Source organism: Mchenga conophoros, linkage group LG22 (genome assembly GCF_057382185.1).
Source record: "Mchenga conophoros isolate Kocher_MC1m ecotype Shallow Benthic linkage group LG22, M_conophoros_male_GT1.1, whole genome shotgun sequence".
Taxonomy (NCBI): domain Eukaryota; kingdom Metazoa; phylum Chordata; class Actinopteri; order Cichliformes; family Cichlidae; genus Mchenga; species Mchenga conophoros.
This window is the reverse complement of record NC_140546.1, coordinates 15,031,604-15,050,728: the sequence shown is the minus strand read 5'-3', so window position 1 is coordinate 15,050,728 and position 19,125 is coordinate 15,031,604. Positions and strand designations below refer to the sequence as shown.

The 19,125-nt window shown below is 44.7% G+C and overlaps 1 protein-coding gene and 2 long non-coding RNA genes across 4 annotated transcripts; 2 read left to right on the top strand and 1 right to left on the bottom strand.

The window, feature by feature from the left end:
• Positions 1-1,689: 1,689 nt before the first annotated feature.
• Positions 1,690-2,650, bottom strand: LOC146549125 (uncharacterized). Of its 2 annotated transcripts, XR_014890471.1 has the most exons (3): positions 2,446-2,650; positions 2,283-2,372; positions 1,690-2,205 (listed from the first exon to the last, which is right to left on the bottom strand). It is a non-coding gene; the product is annotated as an uncharacterized LOC146549125 (long non-coding RNA). The 2 variants fall into 2 exon arrangements; XR_014890470.1 differs by having other exon boundaries at positions 2,283-2,650.
• Positions 2,651-4,279: 1,629 nt separating this feature from the next.
• Positions 4,280-10,755, top strand: LOC146549124 (uncharacterized). The gene is made up of 2 exons (XR_014890416.1): positions 4,280-5,005; positions 5,448-10,755. It is a non-coding gene; the product is annotated as an uncharacterized LOC146549124 (long non-coding RNA).
• A 1,313-nt stretch (positions 10,756-12,068) lies between these two features.
• LOC146549123 (uncharacterized) lies at positions 12,069-16,587 on the top strand. The gene is made up of 4 exons (XM_085261685.1): positions 12,069-12,098; positions 13,330-13,788; positions 15,558-15,661; positions 16,530-16,587. Exons 1-4 carry the CDS (start codon positions 12,069-12,071, stop codon positions 16,585-16,587), a joined length of 651 nt encoding a protein of 216 aa, XP_085117811.1.
• Positions 16,588-19,125: the final 2,538 nt, after the last annotated feature.

Here is a 19,125-nt window from a genome sequence, read left to right as displayed (position 1 = left end):
AGAGTCACACCACTAATTAGAAGCTGGAGATTTCAAACATCATTACTTGAAAAACAAGACTTCATTAATTATTTTAAAAAGCAATGGGCAATGTATTTCGATAACAGGAAAGATAGTAATGCGAGGAAAATAATATCTTACTGTTCACATAAGATAAATGTAGCGAGTAAAAGCCACCGAGTAACCACTAAGGGCCTCTGTACTACTCGTGCAAACTTTCAGCCCCAAAGCTCTTACAGGAACGAACCCAGAATAAACGGGACAAGAGGGTAAGTATAAGCGAGATACGTTACAGTTTATTATTTTAAAAGAAAACACAAAGGGTTTGCAATAGGCCTAAAACATCACAATAAAAAGGTCACTAAAGACCACAATATAGTCTTATTGGTGCAACCTGCCAGCAATGCAACTATCACCCGAGGGCTTGCTCTCCCCGGCGGTCCCAGATGTTCGCTGCTTTAAAAGAAACAAATCCACCCCAAATAAATACGAGCCCAACAGAGCACTTATCGCATGCACTAAGTGTTTTAGTTCAGGCAATAATTGGTGGCACTAAAATCACTCTTAATAAAACTTATTCACCGCAAATCCACACAGAGCACCTCTAAAAGATCTAATTCCCCTAAGGTAAGAGCCCAGCTCAGGGATTGCACATTGCCGGACTAATATTGCACCAGCCCAGTAGAAATAAAAACAAACCCAGCATAAAAAAATCGGTTTTAAAGGATGACCCTACTCTAAAACCAACTTAGGAGAAAAATGCAACGAAAAGGAGAAGGAGGAAAAAACAGTGACAAATTCACATGTGCAGCCTGTCCTGCAGGAGGCAATACAATATAAGCAACGTTATGAGGGCCCTCGCACCCCAGCGCATCGAGCCACGCCCAACACCTCCACCCATCACGTCCAATCTGATGTCACATTGATGGAATTCATGCGTAGAACCACGAGCTAAGATTTCATCTCATTCAATGCTGATTATAGTCGTCCCACTAGGTGGCGCTCTAACCATTACTGACAAATCGCTTTTTTAGCAGCAAAAAGAATTTTCTGGCACAACTTCACCTGCTTCCAAGGTGCATGGAGAGGACAAAAGAATTCACAAAGCAGGAACTCCAGCAACACTTGAGGGAAGATGAACAACTTTAATAATAGACCTATTATTAAAGTTGTTCATCTTCCCTCAAGTGTTGCTGGAGTTCCTGCTTTGTGAAATTGCTTTTTTTAAACATTTCTGAGCTTGACTCTTGACTCATGTCTGCGACGTTTGGGAGAGATTGGACATTGTGTTTTTGAGTGACAGCAGATTACTGCTCTTTGGTGAGTGATTGAAACTCCACGTGCTGCCATGACCACCCCGTTTCCCTAAACATAAAAAGCTTTGCAATTTAGCACCACAAAGGTCTTTAGGTTCCATGCACCAGAGATCACGTCATTTTGATGAAATCCCAAGGAAGAGTTAGTCAAAGTATGAGGCCTGAAAAGAGGGGAAAATGTCGCCAAAATTATAGTAGTTTTCGGGTAATAAGCCACTACTTTTTTCCCACACTGTGAACACTGCGGCTGATCACCTCTTCACTGGGGTGAAGAATTTGGGCTGCTGGGGCATGGAGGTACAAGAATAAATCAATGTACATGTGACCCGTGGTAGGTACCTATTTAAAATAGGACAGAGCCGTAGGCGCACAGTCAGTTTAAAAGAGTTTAATTTTTAATACAAAATAAAAGAAACAGTGTAACAGCAGCACCTAAAAACAATTAAAAACGTTACCTTATTAAAAAAACCGATAAAACTGTACGATTGCCCGTGAGGCAGGACAAGCGCTGCGGGGGAACAGTTTAAAAACAAATCGACATAGCACACAGGTTAAAAATGGACGGCAACTCACACATGACCCCAAATGGGTAAAACACTATAGAAAAAAAGGCAAATCTTCGGTGCCGTCTTCACTCGGGCCCCCCGCTGTGCATGCAAGAGCGGGGAGACAAAAAAAAAGGATTTGTTTTCCCTGCAGCGCCTTCACCGCCTGCGAATCAATCTGTGGTGCCTACTGATACAGAAAAAGTAAAACAAAAAAACAAAACCATCGACAGCCGCAGCAGTCTGTCGGCTTACACCAGTTTAAAACAAATTAAAACACACTGATGTGTCGGGTCCTTTGCCCGCAGCCAGAAATCCACCTGGCAAAGCAGCAGCTCGGTACTCTGTGAATAAAAGGCAGGAGATCACTAGCTGGACAATAAAACACAGGAATATTCCTCCACTGAATTGGTTTTGTTACCTGTCCACAAGTTCGTGTCACACCCTAATAAATGTGGGTCAGTGGCGATGAAGTCCACTATACCGTTCTCACGGGAGCAATGTTTCCCACCTACAAGGGTGCAAATAACTGTAAACCTCTGCCAACAGCCAGAGCTCAAGTGGTACATTTTTGTGTAACCTACCCTTCTAACAGAAGTTTAGGGGAGGACGCGTATCAGACTTTCATAGTTAAGAAACACCAACTTGCCCAACTCGGACCAAGCACTCGCAGCTTCAGGTTTGCAAAGGAATACCCAATTGCCCACACCTGCGCTTATGAAAGGAGCGAAGACCAGCTCCGCCCACCAGGGGCGGTCCCAAGTCTCCAGGTCTCACCTGTCACATACACATCATATTCATATGAGTACGGTTCTATTAACCACCATGCTGTACAGCAGCGGTCCCCAACCTTTTTGCGCCACAGATCAGTTTATGTCAGACACGGAGCGGCCTTTAAGGTATCGCGGATAAATACAACCACATAAAATGATCCGACCAAGACAAAAACTGTGGCATCGTGAATGTACTGTGTAATTGTGTAACTTTATTAGCAGCGTCCTCCTGAAAATGTGCCAAATTGAGAGTAACATCCTCCTCTCTGCCGCTTAATGCTCTCTTGTCGCTATGGTAACGTGTAAATATTTCTTTCAAAATAAGACGCACAACTACAACAAGGGAAAAGACCCAGGGAAATCGAGTTAACAATTAAAAACCCTGAAAACCATAAATTTCACCGCGGAGCCTCCACTCTCGTGGCCTGGTACCAAACGACTCACAGACCGCTGCTGTACAGAACCTGTGATGTCCAGACGGTATTCCTCTGGTGTTGAAAACTTTTGGGTTTAGTGATTAACATAGTTGCCATGGTTTCCTTTCTTCTCTTATTTGTTGTGTGTGATCAGGACAATTCTGGGGAAGATGGGCCTGCAGGGGAAAGTCACCCCCTTGCAGGCCAGAAGACATGAGATAAGTTTAAAGAATACAAAGTATGTATGTTAGGTATTTTGATACCATAGTAGCATTTACAGGATATTGTTTTATACAGGAAAACTGTTACTCAATAAGGCCGATCTACTAGTTGTTTTTCTCTTTCTCTGTGACCCAAGAATTAATGTGTAAGACTCACAAGCTGGTACCAGAAGGTCGAAAACACCACAGAGATGAGACCACTTCCTTACTCCCATCCTCCCTTTTTCTTTATCTCCTGGAAAAGGCTCGTTAAAGGCTAGGTGGTTTGTTTCAGAATTCACTGATGAAAGAACTCTGTATTTTATGTCTAGGAGTGTATTTTGCTGGGATGATCATAAATTGTAGCTGAACTGATAAACTACACAAGGGATACTTTGTTCACAAGGCAGGAAGACGTTTCCTTATTTGGTCTGTACCGGTTTGAACTGGGAAAGCTGACACACGAACCTTTTTTTCATCTATATAAACTGCTGTGTATCAAATAAACCTTTGAGTCGATTTGGGAAGACAACCTGAAGCAGTCTGTGTTTCCTTGTTCTCCCAAGCTGCTCCCGACGTCGTAACTAACCCAGCTGAATGGCATACCTGAGTGTTACTTTAAATAATTAGGAATCTTAGAAGGAAAGGACAGAACTCTGCTTATCGCTCACGCCACGGAGGAAACCCGGGAAGGCAATTTCCTTCAATTTTGGTGTCAGAAGTGGGATCCTGACAGAAGGTAAATATGTGTCTTTCATATTTATATAGAGACCATATTATACCTCTCTCAGTGATCGATCCATAAAAAAACGGGATATGCTGACGAAGTTTCACTTAGTGATCCAGAGAGATACACTGACTGACTTCCTCAGTCCCCGAATAAAGTAAATTAACCCTTGTGTGGTGTTGGTGGACACAGGAAGTTGCCTGTTGTCTTGAATATTTTAATTTTGTTTAAAAATAATAATAATAATTAATTGTTTAATTAAACGTACGTTAAAAAGTGAGAAGTTGCTCACTTAGAAAAGTGACACAGAAAGTTGCCTGTTGTCTTAAATACTTCTCGTTAAGTGAGAAGTTGCTCATCAAAGAGTGACACAGGGAGTTGCCTGTTATCTTGAAACGTACGTTAAAAAGTGAGAAGTTGCTCACTCACAGAAAGCTAGTAAATAATTAAATTTAATTTTGTTAAAAAAAAAAAACGAAAGAAAACTGAAAACGGGTCTCACAGACCCGATTACCATACAAGGGTTAAAAGCAGTAAATTAAAAGCAGAAAGACACAGGAAGTTGCCTGTTGTTTTACGAGAAGTTGCTCGTTAAGCGAGAAGTTGCTCGCTAAGTGAGAGTTGCTCACACAAACAAAAAATTGCTAGCAATAAATTTAAAGTGACCTCAGCTGTGCCGCAGCGAAAATACTAACATAAATCCTCCTAGCGTGTAAACCCCTCTGGAAATCACTGAACATGGGTCAGAATTATTCAAAGACCACAGACAGGTCCGATAAAAAATCTAAAGTACCTGTAAAACCAAAAATTAATAAAATACAAAATAAAGTCTCAAATAACGGCTCAGTATAACTCCCATTTCCGGTTACGTGTAACCTACGTCCGCGAATCGGTGAAGACGTCCATGATCACGTATCCAGAACATGCGGGAGTGCTTATGTGACTGACTTTGTTTACAACTTAAGAAGTTCAATGCATTCTAATTTATTTCCGGAGCCTTATCCCGAACGATTATCGCCAGAAAACAGGTCAGTAGAAATGTTGAATATCATTTGTGATAAGAAAAGTAGTCTGCTTAAAAAGTCCTGTAGAAAATATATGATAGAATGCCGCGACGTGATGCATCAAATGTTACCGCTATGGACAAAAGGAGGGTAAATAATGACAAAGTCGCCGATTTCTTTAAGAATCTAAAGAAATTCCTGCTAACAATGTCCAGAGACAAAATTGACTTAAATGCAGTAACTATGTGTAAACAGAAGCCTGATGAATCTATCCTAGTATTCATGAAACGCTTTATGCACTGTTGGACAAGCTAGAGGTGCAAATTTAGCTCAGTTTTCCAGCAGCCGCAGACACCCAGAGCAAAAATAAATTTGTGTATTTCATTTAACATAAAGGGTGAAATGTTTGCTGACACTGATAACAGCTTATGTTTTCTCTGCCCTATGTACCGACATGATGGAGAAGGAACATCCTCTGTGTCAGCTGGACCCTCAGCAGAGAATGAACTCAACATCCTTTTTGTCCGGTACTCTATGTCACACACTGTGCCAAAAAAAAAAAAAACGTGTACAGACGCCACTAACAGGTAATCCCATGACTGGGAGCCACACTTTTGTTTCTCTCACACTGTTCAACAACATGATAACTGCTCACACAAGTGAAGGTCAAACAGTGATTTTGTCACATAACTCAGACATAGGTTATGATATAACTACACCATGTCGTCACATAGATCTAACCTATCCTATCCACTGTACTATTTCTGCACTTACGTTGCCAGCTGAATACCAGAATATGACATTGTGGTCTAAAAGTGAGAATGATATAGGATTTATTGACTGTACACTTTATCACGTACACCTATTAAAACACAACAAGCAGTATATGTCAAGCAGCATCCCATTTCCACGGAAAAAGCCGCAGTCCTAGATGTCATGATAGGAGATTTATTGACTACAGGAGTAATAAAGCCCACACTCCTGTCAATCCTGTGCCAAAGCCTAACAAACCTGGCGTATGGCGTTTCATACAAGACTTAAGGCAAATGGATGCAGTCAACATTCCTCTGCCACCTCTCGTTTCAGATGTTCACAGCATATTGACATGCATTGCATACACATTTTACCGTGGTGGATTTATGCTCCGCTCCTTTTTCTCAGTACCTGTGACACACAGCCGTTATTTGCATTCACACATAGAAATAAGCAGTACACTTGGACTCGTTTGCCCCAAGGCATGATAGACAGCTCTGCTGCTTTCTCAATGGTGCTGCACTCCTCCAGGGCTGCACCCTGATCCACATGTGGATGACCTCCTCCTCTGTGCTGAAAGTGAAAAACTGTGTCAAACTGCTACACACATGCTTCTCCAGCACCTCCAAAAGACTGGCCACAAAGCATCTGCAAAGAAAATGCAGTACTGTCAGACTTCTGTTCAATATTTGGGATTTACACTGTCTCACGGAAAACGTTCCATGACTGCAGACAGGGTCAAAGCTGTGACCTCTGTCCCTCGTCCCACTACACAGAAGGAAATGTCGTCCTTCTTAGGCATGGTGAACTATTGCAGACAGTGGATACCAGACTGTTCTTTTCATGACCACATTCTGCGTGAATGCTGCAAAAAAGACAAGCCTCCTCGAATACTGTGATCCACAGAAATGACTGTCTCTTTCAATGCATTAAAGGGAGTGCTGACCTCCGCCACTCAAAGGTGCTGCCTGAATTGTTCAGGAATGCCGGCCTGCCTGAGGGCAGTAGTAGCTTGCTCTATCATGATAAGGGACTGCGGGAAGCTCACACTCTAACATGACACTATTCTATACACCAATCACCAGGTCACGACCATTCTAGCAAACATAACTAAACAGCATATGCAAATCTCACTATAAAAGCGAGCAGCACACCTGATTCGCCAGCACATTTATTGATCCTATGCTGTGTTCTTCTGACCGACAGGATGGCTCAGACAGGCTTGACGTTCATGACTGCATGACACGTATACAGGAATCCACAGCACCACGTCCAGATTTAGAGCAAACACCTATCCCAGACTCAGCCACGGTTTATGTGGACGGGTCCTGTTCAAGGCCGAATGACAACTCATTTCTTTGTGGCTATTCAGTGGTAACAGTGCCTGACATCATACTAGAGGCTCACTCATTACCATTTCACTCAGCACAAAAAGCAGAGCTCATGGCTTTAATACGCGCCTGTGAGCTACATTTGGATAAGCATGTGACGATTTACACAGACAGCCGCTATGCATTTGGCGTTGTGCATGACTTTGGCACATTGTGGAGACAGAGAGGATTTAGATCTGCTGATGGAAAATAAATTGCTAAATTCTGATTTTGTTCAAAGACTTTTTCAGGCTATACAGCTACCATCGGCCGTTGCAGTTGTAAAAAACGAAAGGACACAGTACAGCTGACACAGACGAAGCAACAGGTAATGCCTTAGCAGACGTGACAGCCAAGGCTGCAGCTGCATCACAGCTCCCACCTCCGCAGGAAGTATTATCTGTGCCCCTACAGCTGCCACTTGTTACACTCCCAGACTATTTAGACACAAATGTTGATTTAAAATTCATACAAGAGCAAGCCTCTGCATAGAATAATGACTGTACCTTAGATGACAGAGATGGCTTATACAACATCTTAAGGGTTTGATTGCCCTCTCATATTCCCTGATGCCAGTCCTTGTCCGACATTTTCACGGTGTGAGTCATGTCGGACAAAGAGGGGTAATAGGGGCAATAAAATCAAGATTTGTAATTGAGAAAACATGACATGCAGTAAAAAGCATATTAGCAACCTGTCTAACATGTGCACGAGCTAATGTAGGAAAACCAAAAGCGAAACATCAGCATTTACCACAACCAGATTTTCCATTTCATACATTACAAATTGATTTTACACATATGCCAGCACAAGGAAGCATCAAGTACTTACTGGTAATAGTGGATCAATTTAGTAAATGGGTAGAAGCTTATCCAACCTCAAAAGAAACTGCAGAAGTAGTCTATCAAAAGTTGAGCAATGAAATAATACCCAGATTCGGAATACCTCACCAGATTAACAGTGATAGAGGATCTTCATTCACATTAGAAGTAATTCAAAAGTGTGCTAAAACTTTAATGACCTGGGTCAAATTACTTCCTCAAGTCCTCTGTGAGATTGGAATGACTCAATCTGCAGTAACCAAATTATCTCCATTTGAAATAAGACTATTTCCAACACCATGGTCAGCTTCCAGAGGGGCACCGCTAGTAGAAGGTGATGTATATTGCATTGTCCACTGATGTTCACAACCTGGTAGAAAAACTGAATAATAACTATCAGAAAGTTTGTCTCTCTCAGCTTTTCCCCTCCACAGTTCCACCAGTGGAGACAAGGAGACGCATGTTGGAGAAGCCACTAAAACCAAGGACACTCTGGGAGGCCGCGTTTTCCAGCCCCCAGGCTTTACTGGCAGTGACGAAGAACCAGCATCCTCACAGACGGACAACCTCAGTGGATTCATGCCAGCAGGGTTAAGACCAGCCCAATCGGACCATCTCAGGCGTCGGATCAAGCAGACGACATCTCCGGCGAGCCAGCGCCCGGATCCAGTGCACACACGCAATCACTGATTAACACACAACGTCTGAAAGAGCCACAGCAAGGTACTCAAACATCCAGCAGGAACAGAAAGCCAAAAGTACCACATGATGTCTAACCTGATAAAGCCAGACTCATTCCATCCTGATAATGGAGAAAATGAAATGCCCATTGTCATCATACGACGCTTATTCAATGTCTCTCGAACCTGGGACCAGGCCAGGAGACGACTGAAGAACTGTTTTTCTTATATATTTAGGTTATTTATCATATCTATCGCATTAACCTTAGGATTTCTCTTTGCTATTTTGTATTGTAAACTGCAACCATGTTCACATTTCTGCAGGTCATATTTTGGTGACTATACCTCATGCTCCATTTTGCAAGACACCTACTTAATGCACTCCTCACGTTCCCTAAAATCAGTAAATAGCAACATAGACGCCACTAATAAACCATTTTATGCACCCTCTAGAACAGGAGCTAACGCCTGGTATGAAAATGCCAGAACAGCCGCTCGTGATTTAGGAAACAGTAACTGTTATGTCTGTTCAAAGGCTAATCCAGAACAGGTAATAGTAGGATACCCCATATCCGGTTTCCCCCTCACTGAGGGACTAGAGAAAATCAGCGGAAATAATGCTCTCTTTAAAGACGCTTTACAGTTGACTCTGAGCCCTCTCGACTGCCTACTTAGACACACACACACACCAACTAACCCTGAGACTCCATTAGGCGAATTATTGAAGTTATCTAATGACACCGCAGGGACCTGCGCCCCAATGAACCGCCCTAAGAATAGGTTAAAGCCCTCACTGCCCTTAGGACAGATCCCTCTCCATTTTAATACTAGTATGATATGTCTGCGCAGACTAAAGTTAACTGGCCCAGACACACACATAGATTATACAAAGGATAACTATACATTCTTCTCTGACTCCCCAGGTGCACGCTGTAATGAGACATGGCTAGCTGTCTCTGTGGCTGAAGTTGTATCATATCTGGAGGAACACACACACAGTTCAAGTTCGAGCAGAGACTCGATCATTGTTCCCCCAGACGGTGTATTAAATGACACTGACTGGGGGGAGTTAGTTAAATCACACATGGTCACGCGCCTGACCAGACCAATCCCACATGCTTATTGGTTGTGCAATAATACCCTTAGATTAGCTTTACCTGTTAATTGGACCGGTACCTGTGGTCTAGTAACCGTTGATGTATGCTGTACTTTCATTCCCAATAATACCGCTCCTAACGGTTCATTCACACAAGCTATGAATAAACTTGAAGCATTGCAGATAGAACTAATTGCCAATACAGGTCACGGTCAGTGGCTACATAAGTGGCTACAGGACACGTTTGGAAGATGGAAGGAACTAATTGTAGCCTTTGTAACCGTTGCAGCATGTTTTTGATGATTATTGTCTGTTGTGTGGTACCCTGTGTACGTTCAATGATAACCCGTATAGCTACTAGTACAGCTACTTCAATGTATTTGCAATTGGCACAAATTGACCCAGATTATGTGTCAGATGTTACCAATGATGTTCCTGATGTGTATATTGAACATTAGGTTGTGAACTATTACATTTTATGATTTGCTTTTTATATTATGTTATTACATTTGTGATTTTTCCTTTCTATTTGAGTTATTATTTTTAAAAATAATAAAAGAGGGGAACTGTTAGGTATTTTGATACCATAGTAGCATTTACAGGATATTGTTTTATACAGGAAAACTGTTACTCAATAAGGCCGATCTACTAGTTGTTTTTCTCTTTCTCTGTGACCCAAGAATTAATGTGTAAGACTCACAAGCTGGTACCAGAAGGTCGAAAACACCACAGAGATGAGACCACTTCCTTACTCCCATCCTCCCTTTTTCTTTATCTCCTGGAAAAGGCTCGTTAAAGGCTAGGTGGTTTGTTTCAGAATTCACTGATGAAAGAACTCTGTATTTTATGTCTAGGAGTGTATTTTGCTGGGATGATCATAAATTGTAGCTGAACTGATAAACTACACAAGGGATACTTTGTTCACAAGGCAGGAAGACGTTTCCTTATTTGGTCTGTACCGGTTTGAACTGGGAAAGCTGACACACGAACCTTTTTTTCATCTATATAAACTGCTGTGTATCAAATAAACCTTTGAGTCGATTTGGGAAGACAACCTGAAGCAGTCTGTGTTTCCTTGTTCTCCCAAGCTGCTCCCGACGTCGTAACTAACCCAGCTGAATGGCATACCTGAGTGTTACTTTAAATAATTAGGAATCTTAGAAGGAAAGGACAGAACTCTGCTTATCGCTCACGCCACGGAGGAAACCCGGGAAGGCAATTTCCTTCAATGTATGTGTGTTATCAAGAAGATAATTCTTATGAACACAAGTTAATAAATGTGCAATTACTAAGAGTTGTTGTAGTGTTGTTATTTGCTTGCTGTCATTTTTGATTTCCTCTGCCTTTAGGATTGCAAGTATCCAGGCTCAGGAGAGGGGGTCAGTGGGAAGCCCACTGATGCTACTTGGCCCTGGTTTGCCACCTCATGCATGAGGTGATAGGACAGATGCCTTCCATTAAGCCTCCTGTCCTAATGTCCTCTCTCCCTAAGGACAATCCAGGGCCAAGCACAGCAGTGGGTGACCAAAACGACAGCGATGACGAAGCGAGTCAGCCACTTACGACAGGGAGAAAGAGGAAAAGAGATGATGAGCTGCTAGACCTCATCAGAGAGGACATGAGGCAGCAAAGAGAGGCTGAGGAGAGGAGAGCAGGGAGAGGATGGACAGACTGTTTTCACTTCTAGAAAGACTAGTTCCCAAATGAGTTATGTATTGAGAAATGTATTTATTTGAATATATTTGTTACATTGTTATATGTGTTGCATTGGTTTAAAGGTTTTATGTTATTAATAAATTGATTCAAACAAACAGTAATTGTCACTGAACTCAATTTGATTTACAGGCATTTTTATGGAAGAAATATAGTATCATCAGAATTCAAGTATTTTTAGACATTGAATTTATGACACTGAATTTTTATCCTCCAAATTTCCCTCCAAAAATATTCACCTGCAAAAATTCACCTGCAAAAAATTCACCTGCAAAAATTCACCTGAAAAAAATTCACCTGCAAAAATTCACCTGCAAAAATTCAACTGCAAAAGTGATGAACTTTAATGACCCAAGCCAGAGCAATCAGCACCAGATCGAGTCGAGTGGCTCTCGGCCAATTAAATTACGCTGTTTGATCACATGACACCGTTAGCCAGCAGTTTGTCTCCTAAAAGAGAGCTGTTTAGAGGTGAGTGATTAAGTTTTTCTCCTAAATAGAGATCATTACAGAACGCCTAGTCCTACTTAAAATCCCATTTATTTATTTTTTATCATCTACTCGAACTAAGGAAAACGTTTGACTAACTCAAAGACAATTTCCACGCCTCCCATGCCTGTCTGCAGAAGCAGTTTTGAATTTAGGAGCGCCAAGATGGCAGCGGCAAACCCTGGCGGCTCTCCGGTGAGTATATATTTTTTTTTATCTTCAAGTTTGTCTTTTGAAACCTTAATTTTATTTAAATCCGTTGCTCACGTATAAAGTACACAGACGGGGTCTTTGCTCAACTCGTCTGAGGCGTGTCTCACTAAGCGCTACATGCTAGCATCCTGCTAACCGAGCTACCCTTTACATGCTGTGCTTTAGAAAATAGGATACTCGTTAAAAAAAAATACTCCGCAGATATTGATAGATAGACGAACACTGCAAATATAATGTTGGAAACGAGAACGGCCTTTGGTGAAGGGGTAAAATACACCATGAATAAAGCCATAGAGTGAATGGCTGCCATGGTTGCAGAACAGCCTGATTTAATGACAAGAATGGGGAAGAGTGAGGTGAAGTGAACCAAAGCCACAAAACACGGTCAGACAAGGCGGCAAAAGGGCAGTGATCTGTCCGTCAGTATGAAGTTGGTGTGTGCTTTGGTGAACAAAAACTCCAGACCGGTAGCAGGAAGATGGGAGACTCGTGTTTCACTGGAATAGTGGTGAATTAAAACATCCTTTGTTGGGGACATTTCGGTGTAAATGCATCCATACAGGCAAGACAGAGGCAGACCAGACAGTGAAGAAAACAAGGCAAACATTAGAAATATTAAAACGGAAATATAGGATTGAGTTGAGGCCCTTGCAGGCTACCCACAATTTCCCCAAACTGAGCCACCCATTAAGAAATTCATTCTCACTGTTTCATAAACAAAAGGGATTAAATTTGACAATATCAAATTTAATTTTCTGACCTTTTCATAAATGAAACACGCTGCCAGGCAATCTGTTTTCGTTTTTTTTTCATCCATTCAGAGTATTCGTTGGGAACACTGAACTCAATCATTTCCAGCTTTCTTCATTAAGTTTTGGTTTGGCTTTGTTCTCAAAAACATTTAAATAAAACAGATAAAATAGAAAATAAAGCTTTTTCTCTTGCGAGCTCAATTTTTACTGTGCTATTAAAACAAAAGATGTAAGAAAATAATAAATAAAATCCTAACCAGAAAATCAAAATACTGCAACAAATGGCATGAATTAAAAAATATACTTTTTTCAAAGAACCATAAGGAAATATGATAAAATAAACATTGGAATCTTATAGCCTAAGAATATTCAGTTAACGTAACTAACCTTGTGTTTTTAACTCACTTTTTGTTGGTGATTTAAAAATTACAAAAATAATTCTACTTTTTCCTCTCCTTTAGGATCTTCTCCTACATCATATTCTTCTGAGACTGCGTTCACGTTTAGAACATTGTCTTGAACACCTTCCCCTGGATCTGGACTTTTTAGATTTCATTTGCACCCAGGAACTAGTTTCTCTACAAGCTTTGTCTGGTCAAGTAGATGCATTATGTAGTTTACATACTCTGATAAACAGAGAAAAGGATAAAATGAATCTACATAGTGCTGTCATTCAGTTTGAGTGGGGACCTACTGGGCGACTAAGAATGGCTCTTTCCCCCCATCATCTTAACAGTCTTCTGGAACTGAACTTGTCCATCCCAGCCATTGCTAAAATTTTGGGAATGTCAAGAAGCACAGTATTCCGACGCATGAATGAGTTCAATCTTTCAGTCAAAGCACTCTATAGCAGCCTGTCAGATGAAGAGTTGGACCAATGCATTACAGACATAAAATCCAGGCAGCCTCACGCTGGATACCAGATACCGGATTTCAAATGTTTATTTGCATGACGCACAAACAGACACAATTGAAAGGTACAAATGTGTTGTGCATGAAACGAATTCAAACGTGGTGCAGATGTGTGTCACAAGTTGATCTGGCTGTAGGCTGTGGCACTTGGCCAGAGGTGGCGCTGGTTGATTCGAGTCCATGTTAGTGCACACAGCATTTACATTTATGTGTCACGGCTGCACAGCAGTCGTGTGGTGTATTGAAAAAAGGATCCAAAATGCAGGTACCGGCTGGGGTGCGAGTGAGTGTTTATTTACAGCAGTGAGAAGGTGACAAAACAGGAAGAGCAGAGCGGGGAGTAAACAAACCTAAACTGGGAAAACTAAAGAACAAAACTTAAACCAAACACTCACGGGAGGAGGAGCGAAATGCACAAAGAGAGATGGCAGAGAGACGCAGAATGAATACCAGGTAACAGAATAATGCAGACTGACATGGAACTAAACAGACGACGCGACAGAGAGCACAGGAAAACACAGGGCTTAAATACACGGGGAGTAATCAGGGAATGGGCCACAGGAGGGAGACACAGCTGGGAGCAGGGGAGAGGTAAAACTGAACACACTGACATGAGACATGAACTTTCAGAATAAAACAGGAAACTAACAGACACAGAGAATCAGACAGGACACTGAACTTGACAGGCAGACTCATGAGCAGACACAATAACACCATGGACAGACAGAGGGAACACAGAGAAGTGGGAGCAGGCAGGCAAAGAACAGAAACCTAACAAATGGCAAAATCACAACAGAATACACACTCGGAATGAACAAAAGCATAAGGAAACACAAAACACTGAGTCCTCAGACTCAGGACCATGACAAAAACACTGAGTCCTCAGACTCAGGACCATGACAGTACCCCCCCCCCCCTCAAGGGCTGGCACCAGACAGCCCAACAGAAACACAAAAACAGCCCCAACCCCCCCCCAAAACCAAAAAAAAACAGAAAACGACCCGACCAGGGCGGGCGGTGGGGGCCCAGGACGGAGGGACATAGTCCAAAAAGGCCCAGACGGACAAGGTCAGGGGGCCGACCCGGAGGCCAAAACAGTTCAGTTCCGGGGGCCGACCGTGTGAAAGGCAGCGGCAGTGGGGCAGGTCCGGAGGCCGGCCACGCAGTAGGCAGTGGTGTGGAAACAGTTCTGGGGGCCGACCGTGCGGACAGCAACAGCGGCGTGGAAACAGTTCTGGGGGCCGACCGTGCTCACGACAGCAGTGGCGACAATGCAAGTCCGGAGGCCGGCCACGGTGGCGAAGACTCCCAACATGCGGCCTGGCAGATGACCGACGATGTTGAGGCGGCAGCTGGGGACCAGAAGGCTGCGTGGCCCCCGCAGTACCAGGTGAGAAGGAGGCCGGACCAGACGAGGCAGAGGCAGAGGCCGGACCAGGCGAGGCAGATGGGGAAGCAGAGGCCGGACCAGGCGAGGCAGATGGGGAAGCAGAGGCCGGACCAGGCGAGGCAGATGAGGATGCTGAAGCAGATGCTGGACCAGGCGAGGCAGATGAGGATGCTGAAGCAGATGCTGGGCCAGGCGGTGAGGATGCTGAAGCCGGACCAGGCGGAGGCAAAGCTGAAGCCGGACCAGGCGAAGCGGGTGAAGCTGAAGCAGATGCTGGACCGGGCGAAGCCGATGATGCTGAAGCCGGACCGGACGAAGCCGATGATGCTGAAGCCGGACCGGACGAAGCCGATGATGCTGAAGCCGGATCAGGCGAAGCTGAGGCAGAGGCTGATGAGGAGGCTGCTGCGGGCGAGGATGATGAGACTGCAGCTGGCGAGGATGATGAGTCTTGGGGCTGGACGGGCTCCTCGGGCCCTCCAGCTGACGAGGCAGCAAGCTGGCTAGGTTCTCCTGAACCTCCAGCTGACGAGTCTTGAGGCTGGACGGGCTCCTCGGGCCCTCCAGCTGACGAGGCAGCAAGCTGGCTAGGTTCTCCTGAACCTCCAGCTGACGAGTCTTGAGGCTGGACGGGCTCCTCGGGCCCTCCAGCTGACGACACAGGAAGCTGGGCGGGCTCCTCGGGCCCTCCAGCTGACGACACAGGAAGCTGGGCGGGCTCCTCGGGCCCTCCAGCTGACGAGGCAGGAAGCTGGACGGGCTCCTCGGGCCCCCCAGCGAAAACAGTCTCAGAACCAGTGGGCACCGGAGCCCCTGGCACACACAGGACAGAACCAGCAGGCGCGGGGACCTCTGGCAGGGACGGAACAGAACCAGCAGGCGCACGGGCCTCTGGCAGGGACGGAACAGAACCAGCAGGCACACGGGCCTCTGGCAGGGACGGAACAGAACCAGCAGGCACACGGGCCTCTGGCAGGGACGGAACAGAACCAGCAGGCACACGGGCCTCTGGCAGGGATGGAACAGAACCAGCAGGCGCACGGGCCTCTGGCAGAGACAGAACAGAACCAGCAGGTGCGGAGACCTCTGGCAGAGACAGAACAGAACCAGCAGGCACACGGGCCTCTGGCAAACACATGGCAGACTGCAGCTGCACAGAGCATTGAGTCTGCTCAGGCAGCGACGGCTGGGTGCGGTCCTCAGCTGGCTTCTTAACCGCCAGGGGTCCAGAGTCTGCTGGGGGCTGAGACCCAGCCTCTGGGGAGGCCCTGGGGCGAGTAACAGTCTCTAAATTAGCCAGTTTCTGAGAAACTAGAGTGGTTTTAATGCGTTTGTCTCTCCGCTCAAAATGGGTGCTAGGAACGGGGTTCAAAATGGGTGGCACAGACACAGCGTCCAGTATGGAGGGAGCGGGTGACCGGGCTAATGGAATAGATGCAGGCTGGGCTAATGAACTGGCTAAAGGCTGATGTACAGGTTGAAGTGAGACTGGAATTGGTGGTGGAGTGGATGAAACACAGTCAGTTACTTGTGAGAGGTTAGTTACCACGAAGGTAGGTAAACACCGTGTACTGTCTTTACCCTCCCCATGAACAGCCCCAGAAAACACAGTCCCAGAAGCACCAGCGTCCTTAAAACTCACCACAGCTGGTTGCACAGGAGTCCCTGAATCCGGCTGTGGGGTGAAGCGCCGGTGGCGCGAATGTTTCCTCCCCACCGCTGACGGCTCCGACAGGCAGGGAAAAACCTCTGGGGGGTCGGGCCGTGAAACCTCCGGTGGGTGAATCTGAGACGGATGCTTTGTGGCGGTCATAGTCCATTGTTGCTGGGCAGAATCCGCTACTTCCCGAGCTTGCACCGCTTCCCGGGCTTTATGCAGCTCAGCGATTAAGTCTGTAAATCCCCGGACCTGGTGGAGATAAGGATTTCCGGCCAGGATAGCCTCAACGGCATTTATCCCCACAACCTTCGCTCGTGCATTGGAGGTGTGGGTTACCCAGTCCACCAGGCGTAGGGCACATGTGAGGTCGCTCTCCCCGGCCAAGACCGCTGGATCCATCTTGTGGTCGCGTCGTACTGTCACGGCTGCACAGCAGTCGTGTGGTGTATTGAAAAAAGGATCCAAAATGCAGGTACCGGCTGGGGTGCGAGTGAGTGTTTATTTACAGCGGTGAGAAGGTGACAAAACAGGAAGAGCAGAGCGGGGAGTAAACAAACCTAAACTGGGAAAACTAAAGAACAAAACTTAAACCAAACACTCACGGGAGGAGGAGCGAAATGCACAAAGAGAGATGGCAGAGAGACGCAGAATGAATACCAGGTAACAGAATAATGCAGACTGACATGGAACTAAACAGACGACGCGACAGAGAGCACAGGAAAACACAGGGCTTAAATACACGGGGAGTAATCAGGGAATGGGCCACAGGAGGGAGACACAGCTGGGAGCAATAAGGCTAACGAGACAGGGGAGAGGTAAAACTGAACACACTGACATGAGACATGAACTTTCAGAATAAAACAGGAAACTAACAGACACAGAGAATCAGACAGGACACTGAACTTGACAGGCAGACTCATGAGCAGACACAATAACACCATGGACAGACAGAGGGAACACAGAGAAGTGGGAGCAGGCAGGCAAAGAACAGAAACCTAACAAATGGCAAAATCACAACAGAATACACACTCGGAATGAACAAAAGCATAAGGAAACACAAAACACTGAGTCCTCAGACTCAGGACCATGACAAAAACACTGAGTCCTCAGACTCAGGACCATGACATTATGTTAGACTACTTTTAATTAACTGCTTTGAATGAAAGAAAAAAAAATCTTGTTCATGACCTGTGTAGTATGTTAACACCAGTGTTGGGACTAACGCGTTCGCGTTACAGTAATCACATTATTGTTGTGGTAACGAGCACGGTAACTAGTTATTATGCCAAAATCAGGAACGCGTTAGTCGTTACTGGGATTTAGATAGGGTCGTTACTCGTTACTTCGTGTGGGGGTTATCGCGGAGCTTCCACAGATTCAGGCCAGCAGGTGGATGACAGAAAGGGGACGCAGAAGGAAGAGAGACCCGAGGTGGCCGCCGGTCCCAACTTCAGGTAAGAAGTTATGACCTGCAGTCTGTCTGGGTCAGATATAAACCAAGTTTAGGTGGAGTTTATTTTCGTTATTCTGACTTTTTCATACTGCGTACTAGCTAGCATGACATACAGCTGGGTGGGTGCTATGATGTTAGTGATGTTGAACTTTATTTTGTTCATAAGGATAATTATTAGAGTTGCCAACCTCCCGTAAAAAACAGAATCGTCCCGTATTCAGAGAAAATATCACGAGTTTTGTACAGGGAGTGCAGAATTATTAGGCAAATGAGTATTTTGTCCACATCATCCTCTTCATGCATGTTGTCTCACTCCAAGCTGTATAGGCTTGAAAGCCTACTACCAATTAAGCATATTAGGTGATGTGCATCTCTGTAATGAGAAGGGGTGTGGTCTAATGACATCAACACCCTATATCAGGTGTGCATAATTATTAGGCAACTTCCTTTCCTTTGGCAAAATGGGTCAAAAGAGGGACTTGACAGGCTCAGAAAAGTCAAAAATAGTGAGATATCTTTCAGAGGGATGCAGCAGTCTCAAAATTGCAAAGCTTCTGAAGCGTGATCATTGAACAATCAAGCTTTTCATTCAAAATAGTCAACAGGGTCGCAAGAAGCGTGTGGAAAAACCAAGGCGCAAAATAACTGCCCATGAACTGAGAAAAGTCAAGCGTGCAGCTGCCAAGATGCCACTTGCCACCAGTTTGGCCATATTTCAGAGCTGCAACATCACTGGAGTGCCCAAAAGCACAAGGTGTGCAATACTCAGAGACATGGCCAAGGTAAGAAAGGCTGAAAGACGACCACCACTGAACAAGACACACAAGCTGAAACGTCAAGAC

Bases quoted from the DNA above. Each gene is read 5' to 3' on its own strand.
- LOC146549123 (XM_085261685.1), top strand. From the start codon at position 12,069: ATGGCAGCGGCAAACCCTGGCGGCTCTCCG. The intron at 12,099-13,329 runs GTGAGTATATAT...CCTCTCCTTTAG, and splicing joins CAAACCCTGGCGGCTCTCCG to GATCTTCTCCTACATCATAT. The intron at 15,662-16,529 runs GCAGCAAGCTGG...AATGGGTGCTAG, and splicing joins CGGGCCCTCCAGCTGACGAG to GAACGGGGTTCAAAATGGGT.